Below are 24,582 nucleotides of genomic sequence, written 5' to 3' on the forward strand. Positions count from 1 at the left end.
CGGGACAGAGACTTTGAACAGGTGACTTAATCTTTGAGTCTTGGTTTCCTTGTGTGTCACATGAAAACATCAATGCCTCCTTCCTACCCCACTGAATTCTAGGAAGAGTCAAATGCGTTAATGTCTCTGAAATGTCTTGAAAACTGCGAATTTACACAGACATGTAAATTATAACAACATTGGAAATTTGAATGAAAGTAAGGCATTCTGAAATGAGTGAAACCCCAACATTGAGCATACTGAGCTCTGGAGCCAAGTGTGAAATGTAAACAAAGGCTAGCAATGAAAACAGCCCCTTTTTCTGAAATAAATCTACAACTCATTAATAGTCCATGCTTAATTTAGGGTTTGCTTTGGAATTCTTACAACTTGTGGAGATTTGCTTCTGAAAAGTTTTAACTGTGTTAATGAAATTATTTGTAGGCCATTTATTAGCCCCAATGTCAGGTTTAAATGACCGAGCCCATTGGGTGCTATGCCACACAAAAAATGTAATAAAGAGAGAAACCGTAGAACTGATTCATAAAGTACTTTGTCTTCTTGGGTAAAACTCTTTGGGGAAACCACATGCTCAACTTCTTAATGAATGGAGCCTGTGACACGTGCTACGTGCCCACGGTGTAATAGAGGAGGCTGTGAGAACATCGCCACCTCCTCTACTCAGATGCAGCCTGGAAGAAATTCACAGAGGCTGCAGATGGTAACTATTTGCACTGTTGTCATCAGGTTCTGCTATAGGTTATTAGTTATTATACTATATACTGTTTAATGTAAATCTTGATAAGCACTAGAAACTTATCAGAAAGATGCAAACTCCAGGCAAAGTAGGCCACTATATCCTGTAACCTGGGTTATTCATTTCTGCAATCAGTTCTACATGTGTGTCCCTGCTCCCTCCCCCACAGGAACAGGTGCTGTTTGGTGCTGCTTAGAGGCCCATCTTCACCAAAGCTCCAGGGCGAATCCAAATGAGAACAGATATCTACTAGAAGCTTTAGTTGCAGCATCTGGTGAGGTCTGCAGTTCACTGGCTGCCCATGGCTCAGTAATCTTGGTACCCTGGGCCCCCAAATAGCCTCCCAATTATGCTCACAGTAGAATAATAAAAATGGCCCCAATTCTCTACCCCAGCCTGGCTGCAACCCCCTTGCAATGTAACTTGGAGCTCATCCAATCATTAGAAGCAATCTCTTCTCCATCTTATGAAGCTGGGCCAGTAGAATCCAGCAGAGGTGATATTGGGTCAATTCTGAGCTTAGGCCTCCAGAGACCTGCATGGATGGGTCCTGGATGCTGCCTTGAAAACTAGCCCAAACTAGCTTGCTGGATGATGACAGACAATGTGGAAGAGAGACCAGCCGACCTGGTCAAGGCTATTCTAGACCAGCGGAAAGCCAGCCAACCCCCAAAGACATGTGCCTGTGGTGTGATATAGCATGATTTTATTTCGCCTGGCTAATATCCAGCCAAGATCCACAGAGCTGCCTACCCAACCCACAGCTGATCATAGACATAACAATGAGCTGAGCTGGGACCAGAAGAGCTGCTCAGCTGACCAATGAGCAATAATAAATGCTTATTGTGTTAAGCACTGAATTTTAGGGTGATTTGTAATGCAGCAATTAAGCGAATATAACACCTATCCCTGAGCCTCTCTTCTTCCCCTTCACTCCACTGAGCCAGGCCACAGGATGCATGTCAGCCTCGGTTTCCCTGCCTTGAACTCTGGTTCCTTACCAGGGCTACAGACTTGCCCTCAACCCCAGTGTGCTTATACTGGGTCCTAGGAGATTGCCTCATTCTAATCAGCTCCCTGAAACATTTTTTTCCCTTCGTACAATGCCCAGGCAGGACTAGGGTCCTACTAGATCTGTCACCAGCCCCTTGACGCATTGTCCTTGTCCCTTTCTGTTATCTTCCTGCTTCTGTGTGTGATCCACTGACTGGCTCGCACTTCCTGCTCCTCAAGGACATGTTTTATTGAAATTCCTGCACACTGATCCTGCCCAAAGTCTGACACCAGTAATTCAAAAGCACTGACCATTCAATGGAGCTCAGATTGACTCCTGAAGGAACTGGTCCATCCGAACGCTCCAGAAGACACCCTCCCAGCTCAAGGGCCCTTGTGAATGAGTAAACGCTTCTTTAATCAACACTGCTGAGCCTGAGAGGGGCTGATACCCACCTGGGAGGCGTCTTGGGGAAAAACTGCATCGAAGGCAAACATCTTTGGAGGAACCTGGTTGCCTCTCTTTTGGAAGGCATTTTGACCTCCACAAGTCAGGGGATCGTACAAGGTGATCTGCTTCTTCCGTGGGTCCACCTTTAAGAAAGAGCTGGATTCTGAGGTATCTCGAGCCAAGGTGGAACAGATGCGAAGCATGACTTTCACCTGTTAAGAAAAGATGGGCAACAGCACAAATGAAGACAGCTGGGTGTCTTACGAAGAAGCACCCTTGTACACTCTGCGATATAAGTGCACATGGCAGCACTGAACTTTCTCAGGATAAATTATGAGGAAATGCATAGTGAATTAGCGACATCATCCTGGCTGGGTCATGGGAAAACTGATTTATTTATAATTACCAGGTAGAATATTTTGAAATGCCCATTACTTCAATATGGAGCTGGGACATCATGTTCTTTGTCTTCCTATTAATATAAATTGAATATTAACTGTGCCCTTGTGGCCCAATTACGCAGATGAAAAGGTAGTCTAGACTGCCAAACTATAGGGGCTGGTGCAGTTTCCTTGAAGCTCACAGATCAGTAAACCATGCACATAGAAGTTAGCTCTGTAATTTGCTCCTTGGCTCAGCTCATCACGACTCTGGGAGACAAAAATCCACAGTTATTAGTGTCATCATTAAAGAACCGTGAAATGGCCTGCTTTTAATGGCCAGCATTCGAAATGTGTTCCAAGGGGCAACAGTGATAAAAGACTGGTCTGCAACGTGTTATTTGGGATCCCATTAAGTGAGTGCAGAGAAGTTGTCATTTCAGAGAATGGAAGTGCATCGCTGGAGGGAGCAGGAGGCGCTGCCCTTTAACCCACTTTCTGAGTGACTGAACACTGAGCACCTCTGGTGCCCGCCACCAACCCCATCCCGCTCCTGCAGGCAAGTGAGGTGCTGATGGAAATGCAGTTTGCCTTGGGGTCCTCAGGTGAACAGAAATCAGGCTGAGGCCTCACACGGGTCTGGAAGCTACAGTCCTGGGAAAAGGGACAGCATTTGCTCTAACTGGCTCTCTATTTCTGTGTTGTGAGCTCAGTCCAACAAATGATGGGCACTTTGAGCACCTACTATGTGCCGGGCACTGTGCTAGGCATGGGGGATGCAAAGATATGTAATGCACAGAGCGGCAGGACAGACACAGATATGGGTAATTTTAGTAATATATGGAAATTCGGAAGGTATGCACAAGGATTATTTCTCTGTTCCTCTCTGTGCCTTGTCCTCCTTGTCTCATTAGCTGTCAGGTCTGATGAAATCTCTGTCACGCAATTTTGGGGAGGAGGGGTGGTTGTACATTTTTAAATAAAATATTTTCAACATATAGAAATGCTCAGAGAATCATATATGTTGTGCGAGACAGAGATCCTCCTGCCGACCTCGGCTCTCTCTGCTGAGCCATGAGGACTCATGTGCAGCATGCAAAGCTGAAGGTAAAGAATTCCAAGGGCGCTGGGTCCCCAGGTGTCCTGCACTGTGTCCCCGCTCTGCTTGCCTTCTAACTTAAGAACAGAACTCCGCGGAGATCCAGAAGCCGGTGTCCTGGTGGAAGGAGCCCGAGGGTGGGATGCGCACCACCTCTCAGGGCTTAGATCTTGCTTCTTCCACTGTGAGGTCATAGAATGATCCCTGCTGTCATCTACACGATCTCACTGAATCCTCCCCGTGCTCCAGCGTGTAGGTATGCCTGTCGGGATTTTACTCATGAGAAAATGATGTTATGTAACTTGCCCCACATCACTGAACCTGTGGGAGGCTGGACTTGGATCCCACCTCCAACGCCTACGCTTTTTCCATCATGCCGGCTGCTGCCTCCCACAAACAGTCACACTTCACAGAGCCCCGTTTCCTCACCTGTACAGTAGGAATAATGATGCCCGCCATATGGGCGGCTGTGCAAATTCAATGAATGGGCATGTAAAGTGCTGAACATGGCCCAGGCTTGTCTTGAACTCCCACCTCTGCCTCCCAAAGCACTGGGATTACAGGCATGGGTGCCACGCCCAGCCTCAAGCCTTACCATTAATGCTGTGACAGGAAAATGATAGGCTATCATGATCCAGGAGGAGGCAAGTCAAGAGAGGAGGGAGGAAGAGATATAGGAATTGAATGCCCACCACGTGGGCAGAGGTGGGAGTTCAAGACAAGCCTGGGCAACATGGCGAGACCCCATCTCTACAAAAAGTTAATTAAAAAAAAATAGCCAGGTGTGATGGTGCACACTCACAGGTACCAGCTACTCGGGAGGTTGAGGTAGCAGGGTCACTGGAGCTCAGGAGTTCCAGGTTCCAGTGAGCTATGGTCACGCAACTGCACTCCAGCCTGGGTGACAGAGCGAGACCTTGTCTCTTAAAACAAAACAAAACAAAATGGCTGGGCGCAGTGGCTCATGCCTGTAATCCCAGCACTTTGGGAGGCCAAGGTGGTCAGATCATGAGGTCAGGAGATCAAGACCATCCTGGCTAACGCGGTAAAACCCCATCTCTACTAAAAATACAAAAAATTAGCTGGGCATGGTGGCAGGCACCTGTAGTCCCATCTACTGGGGAGGCTGAGGCAGGAGAAGGGCTTGAACCTGGGAGGCGGACCTTGCAGTGAGCTGAGATCTCGCCACTGCACTCCAGCCTGGGCGACAGAGCGAGACTCCATCTCAAAAAAAAAAAAAAAAAAAAAAAAAAAAAAAAGCCTATAATCCCAGCACTTTGGGAGGCCGAAGCGGGCAGATCACCTGAGGTCTGGAGTTCGAGACTAGCCTGACCAATATGGAGAAACCCCGTCTCTATTAAAAATACAAAATTAGCTGGGCATGGTGGCACATGCCTGTAATCCCAGCTACTCAGGAGGCTGAGGCAGGAGAATCACTTGAACCCAGGAGGCAGAGTTGTGGTGAGTCAAGATTGCGCCATTGCACTCCAGCCTGGGCAACAAGAGCAAAACTCCATCTCAAAACAAAACAAAACATGATAAGGTTTTAAAACTCCTTGCCCTGGACTCTGCATAGCGTGAATCACAAACAGGATACTGTGGGGGATTCCCGACAGGCAGAGCTGGTTATTAAGCACTGGGCCCAACAAGGATCCTCTTAGTAAAACACAGTCAAATCTCACACAGCCGCTACGTACAGGACAGTAACCACTAGGTGTATCTGCATTCCATTCTGGCAATTTTCTTGTTCACCGTGACTTTCTAAGGTCTGATTTCAGTTCCATTCATTCCTACAGATCTGCCCCAGTTACACAGCATGTGTGCTACGAGCGTGTATTCAAATCGCAACTTGTGGAAGGTCCGTGGGACCTTCAGGCTTTCTGTAAGCAAATCTCCTAGCCCAGCCCCTGAGCATGCAAGTCAAGGATGATGCAATGCCAGGCAGAGCTGATGGAGCACATGGCCCACTGCTTTTCTATTTCACAATTTTGCATGCAATTTCTGGGTAACTAGAGGTGCTGAATGTAAAATATGAGCTAAGCCAGGCGAGGGCTGACAAGGAGAAGCGGGAAAGAAGGGGCTGAATGAGTCATCGGTCCAGAAGGAATGCTCCTGCAGCTTAACAAAATCCCGAGCCCGCGGCTCATTTTCTGCAGAGAGGCTGAAGATCCCAGTTGCTGTTCTGGCCAAAGAGATACCCAGTTCTTTAAAAACCCATTGAGCTCCGAGCTGGGGGGAAGGCCACGCTCCATTCTTTTCTTTGCAATTCATCTAAATAAATGGACTTTTTTTTCCCTTTAAAGGAAGGAAATTGAGTTTTTCTGCTTCACCTCCTTTGTATCATTATTCCTTTAGTCCAGCACTCCACTTCCTGCTTAATCCGCTGTAATTAAAGTGCTTAGGAGATGCCACTTGCGATCAAGAAAGTCCCTCGGACTTCTTGCCAGGAGTTCTTGCTTTTGTCACTAACACCCTTAGGTTCTTGGCAACATCTACTCCTGCCCCGCCTCTCCCTGCCGCACTCCAGAGAGGGTCCAGGCAGCTGTTAACATGCACGGCCTTCTCCCCAGCTCTCGGGGTCAAAGGGACAGTCACTATTTCACTCCCAAGCATAAACCGGCAGGGAATGGGATCCAGAAAGCTAAAGGAACAGCCTGAGTGGTGGCCAGGATGGCTTGACACCTGGATTCAAGAAGAGACTGGCATTTCCTGCACCCAAGTCCTCACTGGTGGGAACCCCGCTGTGCCCTGTTTGTTTAATTATTCCGTGGATGGAGCGGGACAACCGTTGCTTTGGGCAGCAGTTGTCTTTATGTCCTGCTGATTAATCAGTTCAGCACCTCGTTCTGGATGGCATTGCGGGATTGAGGGAGAAAGGAACTGTGAGACACTCACCGAAAGAGGCCGAGCCTCGCTCCCAAACTACACGGACTCTCTATCAACATGGAGGCGATCGCTGCCACACAGCCTGATTGGAGGCTAACGAGGAGCGGCCCTGTCATCACTCGCCGTGACCGCTACACGTGATACGGCAGACAGATACTCCTGCTTTTCCCTCATCACAGAGCGCAGCCACATGTGCACACCCAGGAGGCTCTTCATGGCCTGTTTCTCCGCCCAGAAGCTGTCCAGCTAGAGGTTGTCTGCAGACTCTAGGGTTCAGGAGGGCTACAGGCAAATGTGACCACGGGAAGGATCCCTCAGCAATGAGAAAAAGACTGCAGATGGTGAGAAGGTGGCAGGAGCAAGGGAGAGCTCCATCTGTCCTTCTCATGCGCGAGCTTTGTTTCAACTCATTTTGTGGATACCCGCAACGAAGGCTCTCTACAGACACACAGGAACCTGAGTCTTGGCCACAATACATGCCCAGTAAGAGTGTGCAAGTGATGATAAATAGTTTTTACCCCTACAAGATTCTAGGCTACGGAGTTAAATTCACCACTGGCCTCTTCTGACCCCTCATCATCTCTATCTGAACTCCATTTACACGGAATTTTGAGTTCACGGGTTCTCGAGAATCAGCTCAGTAGAAACTGGTCAAGGTGCAGATGGAGGAACCTAACCAGGAACACCATCTGACATCATTTCTGTCTCAATTCCAGCAGTGTCAGAATCATCTCTAAGCCTTCCACATCTAGTCTTCAGTTCCCCCCAAAAAAGGCTGGAACTCGTTCTCCAAGGTCAATCAGCGGCGAATAAGACAGGGTGATCAACGGGAAGAATGGTGGGAAAAGCAGAAAAAGTAAGATTGCCAGAAGGGATTCTAAAAGCCAAGGGTTCACTGAATGAGACACTCAGCAGAGCCAAACTAGGGAGCTGACCAGCAACTAAGCCCGGCGCAGGGTCCTGCTTCCCCCCCGCCGAGGAGGGTGGCAGGGACGGCCGTGCTGGGACCCCTCCGGGAGTGTGAGTCGTGGAAGCGTGGATCATGCTCTCTCTCAGCCTCATGTGGGAGAGAGCCAGTGTGTGGGTAAAAGACTGAGCTGAGCGTGCCAGTCACTCCCGAGGAGAGCCGAGGGCAGAAGTGCAAGGCAGCCCCGTGCTGTCCTGGGTACGCACCGGAAGCCCTTCCTGGTTTCCACATGTTTTTGGATGGGATTCAGCTGTAGAGAGAAAAACCTGGAGGGTCCATTGCATCTCCCTGGGTACAGTTACAGGGCGTGTGGGCACTGCAGTGAGGCAGGAGCAGAGACCGGGTTCTGACCCAAACGTCACCACCATTGAGTGACTGTGTGACCTGAGGTATGGGCTTTGCCTTCTTTACCCCTTAAAGCGGGCCTGTCGTGTGAAGAACCAAAAAGATAACAATATACTATAAAGCCGCATACAGATGTAAAGCATTTTTAACTTTCAAGAGAGAAAGAAAGAGGCCGGGCACGGTGTCTCATGCCTGTAATCCCAATACTTTGGGAAGCTGAGGTGGGAGGATTGCGTGAGCCCAGGAGTTCAAGCCTAGGCAATATAGTGAGACTTTGTCTCTACAAAAAAAATGTTTACATTAGCAGAGCTTGGTGGCTCACGCCTGTAATCCCAACACTTTGGAGGCTGAGGTGAAAGGATGGCTTGAGCCTGGGAGGTAGAAGCTGTAGTGAGCTGAGATCGTGCCACGGCACTCCAGCCTAGGTGACAGGGCCAGACCCTGTCTCAAAAAAGAAAAAAAAGAGAGAGCGAGGAAGAAAGAAAGAATGAGAGAGGAAGGGAAGTAAAGGGGAGGGGAGGGGAGGGGAGGGAAGAGGAGGGGACAGGAGGGGAGGGGAAGGGAGGGAAGGGGAGGGGAGGGGAGGGGAGGGAAGAGGAGGGGACAGGAAGGGAGGGGAAGGAGGGGAGGGGAGGAAAGAGGAGGGAAAGAATGTTGGTTTCATTCTGCAAATTACCTGATATAAAATAGACTTTCTGCATCACATTCACAGCAGAAGTCTTTCTCCTAGTTAAATGTTAAAATTAATGTTAAAAATTAAGGCAACAATTCTCATGAACATAAGGCAAAACAGACAAAGAGCAAGTACTTTCCCTCCCTCCTTCTCTGACCAAAATTGAAGAATATATGGCCTGCTTACATTTTTTGTAAAGGGGACTAATCCATGCAAAACGTGATCTGAGCATCTAAAAGCTAAATGTGATATTGCCCACATGTGATTCCCGTCTCTTCTGTCCTGATCAAGCAATGCAGGGGAGGTGTTCTCCCTCCTGCTTCGGGTACATTAGTCACTTCAGGAAAATTCCCAACCATTTTAAGTAAGATGATTGGAGAAACAGGACACCTAAACAGTGGACGCTTCTCCACATAGATTCTTCTTAACACTATGCTTTTCTGTTTTTTTTTTTTTTTTTTTTTTTTGAGACTGAATCTTGCTCTATCGCCCAGGCTGGAGTGCAGTGGTATGATCTCAGCTAACTGCAACCTCCACCTCCCAGGTGATTCTCATGCCTCAGCCTCCCGAGTAGCTGGGATTACAGGTGTGCCCCACCACACCCACCTAATTTTTTGTGTTTTTAGTAGAGACAGGGTTTCACCATGTTGGCCAGGCTGGTCTTGAACTCCTGACCTCAGGTGATCTGCCCGCCTCTGCCTCCCAAAGTGCTGGGATTACAGGCGTCAGCCACCGCACCTGGCCCATGCTTTTCTGCTCTACCAAGAAATGTAAGAAATGCAGCAACCCTCCCCATCCTTCCTTCTAGGCCATGACATTCTGACAAATCTATCATACAAGATTTCAACGAAGTGTTAGTTTCTAAAAACACACTGCGAGAGATTAAGGGTGCAGTTTTCCAGCCATTATTTAAAGAGTCCTTTTTAAAAAAAAAATAATAATAATATAACGTAAGGTTCTATTGCTAGCCCATCAGCGGCACATGGGACTCTGTAAGTATGACTGCTTTCCCTTTTTAATTTACCCAATGTGCCTGCTTAATTTGACAGGAGAGATGGGTAACAATGTTAAAGTAAATTAAAACCAGGTTTTGGGTGGCTGGCAAGATGGCCAATAGGAACAGTTTGGGTCTGCAGCTCCCAGCGAGATCAGTGCAGAAGGTGGGTGATTTCTGCAATTCCAACTGAGGTGTTCATCTCATTGGGACTGGCGAGACAGTGGGTGTAGCCCATGGAGGGTGAGCAGAGGCAGGGTGGGGCGTCACCTCACCCGGGAAGTACAAGGGGTCAGGGACCTCCCTCCCCTACCCAAGGGAAGCCTTGAGAGACTGTGCCATAAGGAATGGTGCACTCCAGCCCAGATACCATGCTTTTCCCATGGTCTTTGCAACGTGCAGACCAGGAGGTTCCCTCGGGTGCCTATGCCACCAGGGCCCTGGGTTTCAAGCACAAAACTGGGCAGCCATTTGGGCAGACACTGAGCTAGCTGCAGGAGTATTTTTTTTTCATACCCCAGTGGCACCCAGAATGCCAGCAGGACAGAACTGTTCACTCCCCTGGAAAGGGGGCTGAAGTCAGGAAGTCAAGTGGCCCGGCTCAGCGGATCCCACCCCCATGGAGCCCAGCAAGCTCAGATCCACTGGCTTGAAATTCTTGCTGCCAGCACAGCAGTCTGAACTCGACCTGGGATGCTTGAGCTTTGTAAGGGAAGGAGCATCCACCATTACTGAGGCTTGAGTAGGTGATTTTCCCCTCACAGTGTAAACAAAGCTGCCAGGAAGTTCAAACCACAGCTAGGCAAAGCCGCTGTAGCCAGACTGCCTCTATAAATTCCTACTTTCTGGGCAGGGCATCTCTGAAAGAAAGGCAGCAGCCCCAGTCAGGGGCTTATAGATAAAACTCCCATCTCCCTGGGACAGAGCACTTGGGGGAAGGGGTGGCTGTGGGTGCAGCTTCAGCAGACTTAAACAGTCCTGCCTGCCAGTTCTGAAGACAGCAGTGGATCTCCCAACACAGTGCTCGCTAAGGATCAGACTGCCTCCTGAAGTGGGTCCCTGACCCCTGTGCCTCCTGACTGGGAGACACCTCCCTGCATGGGTCAACAGACACCTCATACAGGAGAGCTCCAGCTGGCATCTGGCAGGTGCTCCTCTGGGACGAAGCTTCAGAGGAAGGAACAGGCAGCAATCTTTGCTGTTCTGCAGCCTCCACTGGTGATACCCAAGCAAACGATCTGCAGCAAACTCCAGCAAACCTGTGGCAGACAGGCCTGACTGTTAGAAGGAACACCAGCAAACAAAAAGGAATAGCATCAACATCAACAAAAAGGATGTGCTCACAAAAACCCCATCCAAAGGTCAACAACATCAAAGACCAAAGGTAGATAAATCCACTAAGATGAGGAAAAACCATCACAAAAAGGCTGAAAATTCCAAAAACCAGAATGCCTCTTCTCCCCCAAAGGATAACAACTCCTCACTAGCAAGGGAACAAAACTTGACAGAGAATGAGTTTGACAAATTGACAGAAGTAAGCTTCAGAAGACGGGTAATAACAAACTTCCCCAAGCTAAAGGAGCATGTTCTAACCCAATGCAAGGAAGCTAAGAACCGTGAAAAAAAAGGTTAGAGGAATTGCTAACTAGAATAGCCAGTTTAGAGAAAAACATAAATGACCTGGTGGAGCTGAGAAACACAGCACGAGAACTTCATGAAGCATACACAAGTATCAATAGCCAAATCGATCAAGCAGAAGGATATCAAAAATTGAAGATCAACTTAATGAAATAAAGCATGAAGACAAGATTAGAGAAAAAAGAATGAAAAGGAACAAACAAAGCCTCTAAGAAATATGGGACTATGTGAAAAGACCAAACCTGTGTTTGATTGGTGGACCTGAAAGTAACAGGGAGAATAGAACCAAGTTGGAAAACACTCTTCAGGTTATTATGCAGGAGAACTTCCCCAACCTAGCAAGACAGGCCAACATTCAAATTCAGGAAACATAGAGAGCCCCACAAAGCTACTCCTTGAGAAGAGCAACCCAAGACACATAATCGTCAGATTCACCAAGGTTGAAATGAAGGAAAAAATGTTAAGTGCAGCCAGAGAGTAAGGTCGGGTTACCCACAAAGGGAAGCCCAACAGACTAACAACGGATCTCTCTGCAGAATCCCTACAAGCCAGAAGAGAGTGGGTGCCAATTGTCAACATTCTTAAAGAATTTTCAACCTGGAATTTCATATCTAGCCAAACTAAGCTTCATAAGCGAAGGAGAAACAAAATCCTTTACAGACAAGCAAATGCTGAGAAATTTTGTCACCACCAGGCCTGCCTTACAGGAGCTCCTGAAGGAAGCCCTAAATATGGAAAGGAAAAAACGTTACCAGCCACTGCAAAAACATACCAAATCGTAAAGACCATCGACACCATGAAGAAACTGCTAACGGGCAAAATAACCAGCTAGCATCATAATGACAGGATCAAATTCACACATAACAATATTAACCTTAAATGTAAACGGGCTAAATGCCCCAATTAAAAGATACAGACTGGCAAATTGGATAAAGAGTCAAGACCCATCAGGGTGCTGTATTCAGCAGACCCATCTCATGTGCAAAAACACACATAGGCTCAAAATAAAGGGATGGAGGAAGATTTACCAAGCAAATGAAAAAAAAAAAAAAAAGCGGGGATTGCAATCCTAGTCTCTGATAAAACAGACTTCAAACCAACGAAGATCAAAACAGACAAAGAAGGGCATTACATAATGGTAAAGGAATCAATCCAACAAGCAGAGCTAACTATCCTAAATATATATGTGCCCAACACAGGAGCACCCAGATTTGTAAAGCAAGTTCTTAGAGACCTACGAAGAGACTTAGACTCCCACACAATAATAGTGGGAGACTTTAACACCCCACTCTCAATATTAGAGCAACAAGACAGAAAATTAACAAGGATATTCAGGACTTGAACTCGGCTCTGGACCAAGCGGACCTAATAGACATCTACAGAACTAACCACCCCAAATCAACAGAATATACATTCTTCTCAGTGTGACACAGCACTTATTCTGAAATTGACCACATAGTTAGTTGGAAGTTAATGCAAAAGAATGGAAATCATAACAAACAGTCTCTCAGACCACAGTGCAATCAAATTGAACTCAGGATTAAGAAACTCACTCAAAACTGCACAACTACATGGAAACTGAACAACCTGCTTCTGAATGACTACTAGGTAAATAACAAAATTAAGGCAGAAATAAATAAGTTCCTTGAAACCAGTGAGCACAAAGACACAACGTGCCAGAATCTCTGGGACATGGCTAAAGCAGTGTTTAGGGGGAAATTTATAGCACTCAATGCCCACAGGAGAAAGCAGGAAAGATCTAAAATCAACACCATAACATCACAATTAAAAGAACTAGAGAAGCAAGAGCAAACAGATTCAAAAGTTAGCAGAAGACAAGAAATAACTAAGATCAGAGCAGAACTGAAGGAGATAGAGACAGAAAAAACCTTTAAAAAAAAATCAATGAATCCAGGAGCCAGTTTTTTGAAAAGATTATCAAAAGAGATAGACCACTAGCTGGACTAACAAAGAAGAAAAGAGAGAAGAATCAAATAGACACAATAAAAAATGATAAAGGGGATATCACCACTGATCTCACAGAAATACAAGCTACCATCAGTGAATACTATAAACACCTCTATGCAAATAAATTAGAAAATCTAGAAGGAATAGATAAATTCCTGGACACATACACCCTCCCAAGACTAAACCAGGAAGAAGTTGAATCCCTGAATAGACCAATAGCTAGGTCTGAAATTGAGGCAGTAATTAATAGCCTACCATCCGAAAAAAGCCCAGGACCAGACAGATTCACAGCTGAATTCTACCAGAGGTACAAAGAGTAGCTGGTACCAATCTTTCTGAAACTATTCCAAACAATAGAAAAAGAGGGACTTCTCCCGAATCCATTTTATGAGGCCAGCATCATCCTGATACCAAAACCTGGCAGAGACACAGCAAAAAAAGAAAATTTCAGGCCAATATCCCTGACGAACATCGATGCAAAAATCCTTAATAAAACACTGGCAAACTGAATCCAGCAGCACATGGTGGACAAAAAGCTTATCCACCATGATCAGGTTGGCTTCATCCCTGGGATGCCAGGCTGGTTCAACATACACAAATCAATAAATGTAACCCATGGCATAAAGAGAATCAATGACAAAAACCACACGATTATCTCAATAGATGCAGAAAAGGCCCTCGATAAAATTTAACACCTAAAAACTCTCAATAAACTAGGTTTCTCTAAATAATAAGAGCTGTTTATGACAAATCCACAGCCAATATCATACTGAATGGGCAAAATCTGGAAGCATTCCCTTTGAAAACAGGCACAAGACAAGGATGCCCTCTCTCACCACTCCTCTTCAATATAGTGTTGGAAGTTCTGGCCAGGGCAATTAGGCAAGAGAAAGAAATAAAGGGTATTCAAATAGGAAAAGAGGAAGTCAAATTGTCTCTGTTTGCAGATGACATGATTGTATATTTAGAAAATCCCATCATCTCAGCCCCAAAGCTCCTTAAGCTGATAAGCAACTTCAGCAAAGTCTCAGGATACAAAATCAATGTGCAAAAATCACAAGCATTCTTATACACCAATAACAAACAGAGAGCCAAATCATGAGTGAACTCCCATTCACAATTGCTACAAAGAGAATAAAATACCTAGGAATACAACTTACAAGGGATGTGAAGGACCCCTTCAAGGAGAACTACAAACCACTGCTCAACAAAGTAAGAAAGGACACAAACAAATGGAAAAACATTCTATGTTCATGGGTAGGAAGAATCAATATCGTGAAAATGGCCATACTGCCCAAAGTAATTTACAGATTCAATGCTATTCTCATCAAGCTACTGTTGACTTTCTTCACAGAATTAGAAAAAAACTACCTTAAATTTCATATGGAACCAAAAAAGAGCCTGTATAGCCAAGACAATCCTAAGCAAAAAGAACAAAGCTGGAGGCATCATGCTACCTGACTTCAAACCATACTACAAGGCTACAGTAACCAAAACAGCATGGTACTGATACCAAAACAGATATAAAGACCAGTGGAACAGAACAGAGGCCTCAGAAATAACACCACACATCTACAACCATCTAATCTTTGACAAACCTGACAAAAACAAGAAATGGGGAAAGGATTCCCTATTTAATAAATGTTGTTGGGAAAACTGGCTAGCCACATGCAGAAAACTGAAACTGGACTCCTTCCTTACATCTTATACAAAAATTAACTCAAGATGGATTTAAGACTTAAACGTAAGACCCAAAACCATAAAAACCCAAGAAGACAATCTAGGCAATACCATTCAGGACATAGGCATGGTCAAAGACTTCATGACTAAAACACCAAAAGCAATGGCAACAAAAGCCAAAATTGATAAGTGAGATCTAATAAAACTGAAGAGCTTCTGCAGAACAAAAGAAACTATCATCAGAGTGAACAGGCAACCTACAGAATGGGAGAAAATTTTTGCAATCTATCCATCTGACAAAGGGCTAATATCCAGAATCTACAAAGAACTTAAACAAAATTACAAGAAAAAAACAGCCCATCAAAAAGTGGGCAAAGGACACAAACAGACACTTCTTAAAAGAAAACATTTATGTGGGCAACAAACATGAAAAAAAGCTCATCATCACTGGTCATTAGAGAAATGCAAATCAAAACCACAATGAGATACCATCTCATGCCAGTTAGAATGGCAATCATTAAAAAGTCAGGAAACAACAGATGCTGGAGAGGATGTGGAGAAACAGGAATGCTTTTACACTGTTGGTGGGAGTGTAAATTAGTTCAACCATTGTGGAAGACAGTGTGGTGATTCCTCAAGGATCCAGAACCAGAAATACCATTGGGCCCAGCCATCCCATTACTGGGTATATACCCAAAGGATTATAAATCATTCTACTATAAAGACACATGCACATGTATGTTTACTGCAGCACTGTTCACAATAGCAAAAACTTGGAACCAACCCAAATGGCCATCAATGATAGACTGGATAAAGAAAATGTGGCACATATACACCATGGAACACTATGCAGCCATAAAAAAGGATGAGTTCATGTCCTTTGCAGGGACATGGATGAAGCTGGAAACCATCGTTCTCAGCAAACTAACACATGAACAGAAAACCAAACACTGCATGTTCTCTCTCATAAGTGGGAGTTGAACAATGAGAACACATGGACACAGGGAGGTGAACATCACACACTGGGGCCTTTCGGGGGGTGGGAGGCTAGGGGAGGGATAGCATTAGGAGAAATACCTAATGTAGATGACGGGTCAATGGGTGCAACTAACCACCATGACATGTGTATACCTATGTAACAAACTTGCACGTTCTGCACATGTATCCCAGAACTTAAAGTATAATAATAATAATTTTAAAAAACACAGATTTTATAAAAGGAAAAGGTATGAATATTTTTATGGTAAAATTTGTATAAATGATCTAAAATTACTTCTTCCAAAGGAAGATCTTTTTGATTCCATATGATTGAAAGGTTCCAGGACTTTTTTGGGAGACCAAAGGAGTCATATTCCAGATGGCAATGATCGTGGAGGTCTCACATAACTCCAATGCCAGGAAATACAGGGGACAACCAAGAAGGCTGTGATCCCTCAATTCAGAGAGAGCTTTTAAACGTATTTTACAAAGCCATTGCTCCATCAACCCATAGTTACTATTACAGAATCACAGACGCATGCAAGGACCCCAGAGATTCTGAGCACTGTTCGGTTATGAGTTACAGAACAAAAGTAAATTGGCTTAAATTTCTTTGCCCAAACAAAACACAGAATAATAATCCTGCATGACACATTCAAAGATCAAGGGGCTTTACTCACCTGGAGAAAGTCCAGAACCACAGGATTCCACTCTGAGTTTGGGGGAGGGGGGGAAGATGAGGGGGCTGAGGTGCCCTCCAAGTCTACTTTGAGGCAGCGACTGCTCCGTGTTGACCAAATCAATCAATCATCCATCAGCAACACTACCACAACTTCTTTACAAGTTTTACAAATCTTACAGTTTATAAAGACCTTTCTCATATCTTACTTCCATTTGGTTCCCCATAACTGCTTTGTTAAGGAAATATGATTATAATGATTATTACCATGTTTCCTATTTTGAGGCTACAGAGATTGGTTTGCTCAAAGCCAACTGCCTGGCAAAGGGCCCTGGCCTCGGACTGCTCTTCCCTCCATGAGCATCTTGGCTAGTAGCCAGAGTGGAGCCACCTCTCAGGAGACTGGGGCGGGCAGTGGGGCCTGGGCCTGCACCCTGGGCGGCTGGCTTCTCAGAGGTGCCACTGGGTGAGCCCCCTTGGTGCCAGACAGCAAATAATGAGCAGCGATGCCATCAGAGAGGGAAGATTTACATTATTAAAAACTGGGCCGGGAAAGGTGACAAGTGGTGGCACAATAAAGCTAAGTGTGAGGGAGCATGTGCAGGATGGGAGAATGGAGCCCGGTAATGAGATGTACTCAATAAAGAAGTGCTTCGGGGAGCGGAGGGGGAAGGAAATTCCCTAAAGCTCTTCATCAACATGCGTCTGTCACCAGGCAAGCCCAGCAAGGGACTGCGTGCTGGAGGGAGGGAGTCAAAACCAAGGAAGAAAGCCCTTCCCTGTGAGGCACTGCTAATGGTCGGCAGGCTTAGGGGGCCAGGTCCCCCCACCAATTAGCATGCATGGGACAGGGTTGGCCAGGCTGCAAGGATGGAGACAGACACATATCAGGGGCTGGTCTGTCAGAAAGGATTGGGACTCTGACAGTGGCCTAGTTAGAAGAGGCCCCATCCTTAGCTTGTGGTATTAGTGAACTTATTTTAAATGGATGAGCGGGTGTAAAGATGCGTCCAGAGACAGGCTTTCTCAGGTGTGAATGAAGTGGGATATGGGATTCTGAGGCCTGCCTGATGACCCACTCCGATCTCAGTGACACACGCTGTCAGAGCATCCCATTTGCGACTTACATGGCACATGGCCTGGAGCCTGGGGGCACAGGCTCTGGGGACAGGCGGCCTGGGTTTGAGTGCTGGCTGTACATTGATTGGTACGTGCCCATGCACGAGTGTTTAACCTCCTCTGTCCACATCTATAAATCGGCCATAATAACAGTACTGGCCTAGCAGGATGACTGTGATCATTAAAAAAGCAAATGCCCATAACATGCCTTTCCACAATGCCAGTGACATAGTGAGTGCTCAATAAATATTAGCTATTATTACTCTTTACTGAGGCTACCAGAAAGACCACGAACTTTGAAGGCAGAGAGATCCTGGCTCTTGGTCGCTGTGCGACCATGAATATATTATTTTAACATAGTTTTCTCTATAGTAACATGGAGATAATAACGCCTATCTTGAAGGACTTACATGACTATTAAGCCAATAATTATCCTAAGCACTTGGCACAAAGTATGTCCTCAATAAATAATAATCACCATCATATTGAACCCACATCCATGAGAGTGCCATAAGAGCCATTCCTCACTGCTTCCCTGGATCTCCCTTTAACCACCTCTGACCTAAGAGTTCAAGAGACCTAATCATTAGGTTCCAAACCATCCTACACTCACCGAGCTGAGGCAGACATCACACTTGCCCAAGGTCATCCAATGTTTTTTTTTTTTTTGAGACAGGGTCTCACTATCACCCAGGCTGGAGTGCACTGCTGTGAGCTCTGCTTACTGCAACCTCTGCCTCCCAGGCTCAAGTGATCCCCCCACTTCAGCCTCCCAAGTAGCTGGGACGACACGCGCATACAACCACACCCAGCTATTTTTTTTTTTTTTTTTTTTTTTTTGAGACGGAGTCTCGCTCTGTCGCCCGGGCTGGAGTGCAGTGGCCTGATCTCAGCTCACTGCAAGCTCCGCCTCCCAGGTTTATGCCATTCTCCTGCCTCAGCCTCCCGAGTAGCTGGGACTACAGGCGCCTGCCACCTCGCCCGGCTAGTTTTTGGTTTTTCTTGTATTTTTGAGTAGAGACAGGGTTTCACCGTGTTAGCCAGGATGGTCTCGATCTCCTGACCTCGTGATCCGCCCGTCTCAGCCTCCCAAAGTGCTGGGATTACAGACACCCAGCTAATTTTTAAATTTCTTGTGCACACAGGGTTTCTCCATGTTGTCCAGGCTGGTCTCGAACTCCTGGACTCAAGTGATCCTCCTGCCTTGGACTCCCAGAGTGCTAGGATTACAGGCCTGAGCCACTGTGCCCGGCCTGGACACCCCATTTTTATAGATGCAGGTTACACTAAGGTCTTTCAACTTCCACCACGCTTTTTTGCCTGATTTTTGGTAAACACTGGATGAGTGACAACTGGGATTTTTCTGAATACTTGATAGAAACACTACTGTGAGTAGGAATGGTAAATATCCATTTGAAAGATAAAATATTTAATAGCACAGAAGGAATTTTTGAGAAAGCAGCAGTGGACGCTCCTTAATTAGAATTTTTTCAGATGTGTTCAGTTTGAATTTTGGCACTTACTGTCAATAAGAGGCCCATTTCCCACTAAAGCTCACTCATGTGTTCCGACTGTCGTTACATAGCGAACAGTCAAGGATGCTGTGTCTGCAGACACAGACTCGTCTGTCACCACAGAGATGCTGTTTGGCTTGGAGAACAACAGGACCCAGGGAAAGCTGTTTTCTTCTCTGCAGCTCACTTCATGATCAACATGAAAACCTGAGCTTGCTAACTTGGCCCCCGATTTAGTGTCTTCTGTACCTCCTTGCCACATTCTCTCCACTTCTGAGAATTTCAATATCCCACTGCTTCTGGCTTTCACCTAGATCAGTAACGTCCAGAACTCTGAAAAGAAGTAACTCAGTCTGGTGTCTGCCCAGAAATACTAGCTACCAGATCCACCGTGGAGTTCGGCAAAGCACCATAATCAACAACCTAGCTATCTAAAGCAAAGAGGCAATGACCACGCTCGCCTAATAATTAGGTATACTGGATGTCTTTCTGGCGTTGTTCCCCAGAGTCCATTTTCTTTATCAAACTGTCTGAGGAAAACAGTCTGTGCTGGCTCCCAAGTTCCATTAAATGTGTGCAGCTCCCATGAGATGATAATTGTGTTCCTGGCAGTGGCACATACAGGGGAGACCTGCAGAAGGGGCTAGGGGTGACAGCATTAGTCCGCTTCTCAGTGCTGCTTCGGGACAGATGGCAGGCACGCAAGTACAGACCGCATTCAGCTCATCATTAAGGCCTTGCGAGATCACAGCCCGGTGGTGAAAAGAAGGCGTCCTTCTCCAGGCCCACTGCGGAGGCTGGGAAGCCCTTTCTAGAATACCCATGGGCAGTGGCTATTTCTCCAGCCTGGGACTCTGCAGCCTTAGTCCCAGGAAGGAGAGGAAGGAAGAATATAAGAAACTAAGGGAATTGCCCTAGTAAGGAAAACCACTGAAGGGATCTTTTGGGTCAAGACGTGGAAATCTGGAACGGTCTTATCTAAAATGTAGGATGTTAGGTAAATTTAACTTTCATAAGAGCCTGACATATACTCAATGGATCACTGCACCAAACTTACGTTCCTGTAACTCCCCCACACTAAAAGAGGGAAGAAGAGGGAGTAAGGAGGAGGAACAGAGAAATAATGCCACTATCCCTGGGCCTTGGTACATCTTAGATATTTTCATTCTCATTCAACCAATAAATAAGAGCAAGAACGTCCAGTAACTGGCCGCAGTTACCCCAATTCTTTCCCCATCAGTTCTTCTAAAAGCTCCCTTTCCAAGGACCGCATCTGTTCGATTCCACTCAGCATGTGCTGAACACACAGTATGTGCAATGCCCTGTGCCAGCGAGGGGCAGGAAGGAGGCCCAGAGGATGGGGAACCAGTTGGGTTTATGCATAAAACAAAAGGGAGATGGTGGCATTTCCATGTAAGAGTTCTTTCAAGTTTTAGGTTTGGAACAAAAGCAACTTTAATTCTTGGCTTAGCTCCTATTAGTCCCAATCATCCTGCTGCCATCTTGTTGGAAGGATTGGAGGGAATCTGAGTGCAGGGGAGAGCCTGGGAGAAGTGAAGGGTGGGTTGGTAAGAAGAGGGGCCCAGTGAAGCCCAGCTGGAGGAAAGGAGCAAACGCTAATGAGACGCTCCACCACCTCCCGCCAGAGGCAAGCCACTGACTGCCCTCTAATCCCCTTCACCGCCCCTCCGCCTTGGCAGAGAAGTGCTTGCTGGCAGGGGGAGACTCAAAGCAGCAGGAGTTCAAAGCAGAATGGTAAGTTCTAATATGGAGGATCATTAGGAGGATGTGTTTTCTCTTTATTTTCTTCTTAAAATGTGTATATGGAAGATCAGATGGCGGTTAGAGAGGGAAGTACCAAGTAAATGTGAAAATTACCTAATCCCAGTCTGTTCCAGTGTGCATATCATAAGCACTAAAAAAAGCCCCACCAAATTAAAGTATATGCCATATTCCAACAACGATAATCCCCTCTGCCTGAAAGGCTGGGGCTGTGGAGGAGGCTGAGCGGAGTGTTCCCTTGTTCCCTCTGTAGCTGAGGGGCTTGGAAACCTTTAATAAAAGGCACCTGATCAATAAGGCAGACTCCTGCCTTATTTGAGAACTTAAAGGCTCCCTAGCACGCTGTGTCTGAAGGAAATGTCAGAAGCATTTATCATGTGCTGGGATGGATGGTTTGCAGCTGCCGCTTGCCAAACTATAGACGCTGACTTTGCTTCAGCCCTGCAAATACCCCCACCAGCCCCTTTCTCTTCATATGGGATCAGCTTTCCTCCAAGACCAGAATGAAGTTGGAGGTTTGATCACGGCTCTGTGGAACAGTCCCCACTACTGGGCACTGCAAGGTGGCCCCAGCCTGAAGCTTTGTTTCAGAGCTCTAGCTTACATAGGGCTGTCTGGTCTCGCCTTCAAGGTGAGCCCATACACTACTCTTGTATTTCCAAAGAACTCAAGCTGCTGTTCCCTAACTGAGGCACTGTGCATACTTCATCTTGTTTGGACTCAGAAACCTCAGTCTAGAAGAAACCAGCCCAAGGGATACAGATGGGACAGAACAATCGCCGGCAGCTCTCCCGGACTCCTGGTCACTCCCCAAATGAGTCTAGAAGATAAGCAACCAGGTCAGATCCATTCCTTCCTTCATTAAGCATCTGTTAAGGACCCCTTAATCTGGGCCAGGTACCGTGCAAGGCTCTGGGGTTATAAAGAGCTTAAAAGCCAGCTGCTGTCTTTGATGGGCTTACAGTTTATCAGGTGAGACAATAATAAAACCCCAGTATAACAGAGTGGTACAAAAGAGTTGTGTACTGGGGTTCAGTGAGGACCCAAATGAGGGAAGCATTTCCACGTGGGGCCAGGAAAGGTTCCATAAATATGTTCATGAATGAGATTCGGAAGAGGACACAATGTCAGCTGGGCACTCCAGGTGAGCGGGCAGTGTGGCCGAGCTGTAGAGGGCAGGCTGACTAGTGTCTTGGAACCTGCAAGTAGACATGGGGCTTGGGGCAAGGTGCTTCTGTGAGCCTCAGTTTCCTTATCTGTATGATGGGATGGCAGTAATGCCTCCACCTGAGAGATGCTGTGATGAGGAGTAAATGAGATAAGGCAGGAGAAACAAAGAGCCCGGCACATGGGAAGGGCTCAGTGAGGACTGTTTGATGTTTTACTCTGACTGTAGTTTAGGGTAGAGGAGAAGAAATTTGGCTGGAAGAATAGAGGAATGACAAATTGTGGAGGGACTCCTTTTCCAAACTAAAAAGTCTGTACTTAACCCAGACAACAGAGGGCCACGGAGGGACAGAGAAGGAAAATAACTGGGTGATTACCACTGCTCTGTAATCACACAACTCCAGGTGTTAATCTCTCCATCTGGAAAATAATGCTAATACCACCACCAACTTTCTTCCAATTTGGAGTGTTATGAAGTGAAAGATGGGCCAGGTGGCTCATGCCTGTAATCCTAGCACTTTGGGAGGCCAGGGTAGGATGATTGCTGTAGGCCAGGAGTTTGAAATCAGCAACATAGCAAGACCCCAGCTCTATTTAAACACACATACACACACACACACACACACACACACACAGGTCATGGTGCTGTGTGCCTATAGTGCCAGCTACTTGGGAGGCTGAGGCAGGAGGAGCACCTCAACCTAGAAGTTTGAGGTTATAGTGAGCTATGATCACACACCACTGCACTCCAGTGTGACAGAGCCAGACCCTGTCTCTAAAAAAATTAAAAAACTAAAAAAATTTATTTTAAATGAAGTTACAGATGAAAATGTTTGTGCAACTTGAGCTTCCACAGCGCAGCATTTTTAAATGTGTTGACTATGTGTTCAATGAGTTTTCTGCAGGGATTGTGTAGATGACACAACTGTGTAGTTAAGAGCTGTATGCATGCTAGTAGCAGCCATGTGATTGACATGAAGGATAATGAATCAGTCAACCAACAAATGAATATTTATTAAATGCTGATGAGTAATGCACTCTCCTTTACCTAGGAAACCTAAGGATGACAATGTATTTGAATTGATGGAAAGAATCAGAGACAGATCTGTTTCGGAACTCTCGAGAAGAGAAAGCTTGTTTTACAGTAGTATACATAAATCCACAGGATGTAGGCCGCACTCCTCTAGCCATGGAACAGAACATACTGGAGGTAGCTAGGGAGCTGCCTGACAGAGAAACATCTTTTGTTTTCCCCTAGTGGAGTAAGAACGGCAGCCCTGGCTCCTCCATCCTCAGGATTAATTAGCTTACCGACTAGACAGACATTTCTCTGTCCGGCCGCTGACTCACACTCTAAGTCAGTGATTGGGTTTCTGGCTCATAAGGGAAACAGCACAGACTCTTTACTTTGTAAACTTTTATAAGGCAATTGGCCACCTAATTTGAACTCCCTGGACAGGTTTTTGTTTAAATAACTGTGGCTTGCAGGGAATTGGTTTCACATACGCACATAAAGCAAAACTTTTATTTTCTTACCAAGAACGGTGCATAGTTCAAGCTCTCAGACTTAACTGAATGTGGAAACACAGAGTGCTGGGCTCCCCCGCCAGTGTGTCTGATTCAGTGGGTCTGGGATAGGGCCTCACAATTTGCATTTCTAACAGTTTCCAGCCGATGGGGATCATGCTGGTCTGGGGCCCACACCTGAGACCCACTGCTCAGGAGGCATGTGGGCCAAATCCTTGTGGAATCTTTCCCTCAAAATCCATTGCAAATTAAAAACACAATGGAGGTGAATGTTATATCCTGGGAAAATGCCAATCTTATCAATTTAAAAGATTCTGGTAGCTAAAGAAAGAATGTTTCTATGGTGTCAAAATGGAAGTGGCTTCTGACTCTATTCCTCAGTTGTTCTTGAAACAAATTCTTGAGTTCTAAAGTGAAATAAAATAAATGTTTACCTTAGGAAGGATCAACAGGCTAAAGAATTTTTCTTTTAAAACTTGCACAACTCCTGGATCTGTATTTACTTGGTTTTGTAGCTTTTTTCTCCCATTGCTTTTATTACTATCATAGAAGCATAAACTACCTGCAATAGAACCCAAACCAACTCTTCCTATAGGTTCTTTTCTTTTTCTCTTTCCTCAAATAAACAATTCTTTGGAATCGTATCAAAATTATATTCATTAGGAAGCCAAAATGAAAGGAAACCAGCAATTGCTCTGGGGCCGTCTTTCCTCCTAGGGAACGCTGTTCCGGCACTGAAACCATGTGTGCATGAGTGCGATGGGTGGGTGTGCACATGAGTGTGTTCGAGGATGATCTTTAGCTCTTCCATTCAACAATTTCTAGAGTCAAGAAGCACGTATAGTTGGATAAGATGGTCAATGTTTATTTCATGTGGAAAACGGTTATTGTATTAGGCCGTTCTTGCATTGCCATAAAGAAATACCGGAGTCTGGGTATTTATGAAGAAAAGAGGTGTAACTGGCTCACGGTTCTGCGGGCTGTGTAAGCAGGACACTGGCATCTG

At 45.8% G+C, this 24,582-nt stretch overlaps 1 protein-coding gene across 2 annotated transcripts in view; it reads right to left on the minus strand.

Annotated features, from left to right (window-relative positions):
* Positions 1-24,582, minus strand: part of KIF26B (kinesin family member 26B) — a 555,676-nt gene that overhangs the window by 102,171 nt on the left and 428,923 nt on the right. For both annotated transcript variants that reach the window (XM_015127721.3, XM_028849150.2), the window contains one exon: positions 2,186-2,392. In XM_015127721.3, coding sequence (XP_014983207.3) covers positions 2,186-2,392 — 207 coding nt within the window. The remainder of the gene's footprint in view (positions 1-2,185; positions 2,393-24,582) is intronic.

This window comes from Macaca mulatta, chromosome 1, assembly GCF_049350105.2.
Source record: "Macaca mulatta isolate MMU2019108-1 chromosome 1, T2T-MMU8v2.0, whole genome shotgun sequence".
NCBI classification, from domain to species: domain Eukaryota; kingdom Metazoa; phylum Chordata; class Mammalia; order Primates; family Cercopithecidae; genus Macaca; species Macaca mulatta.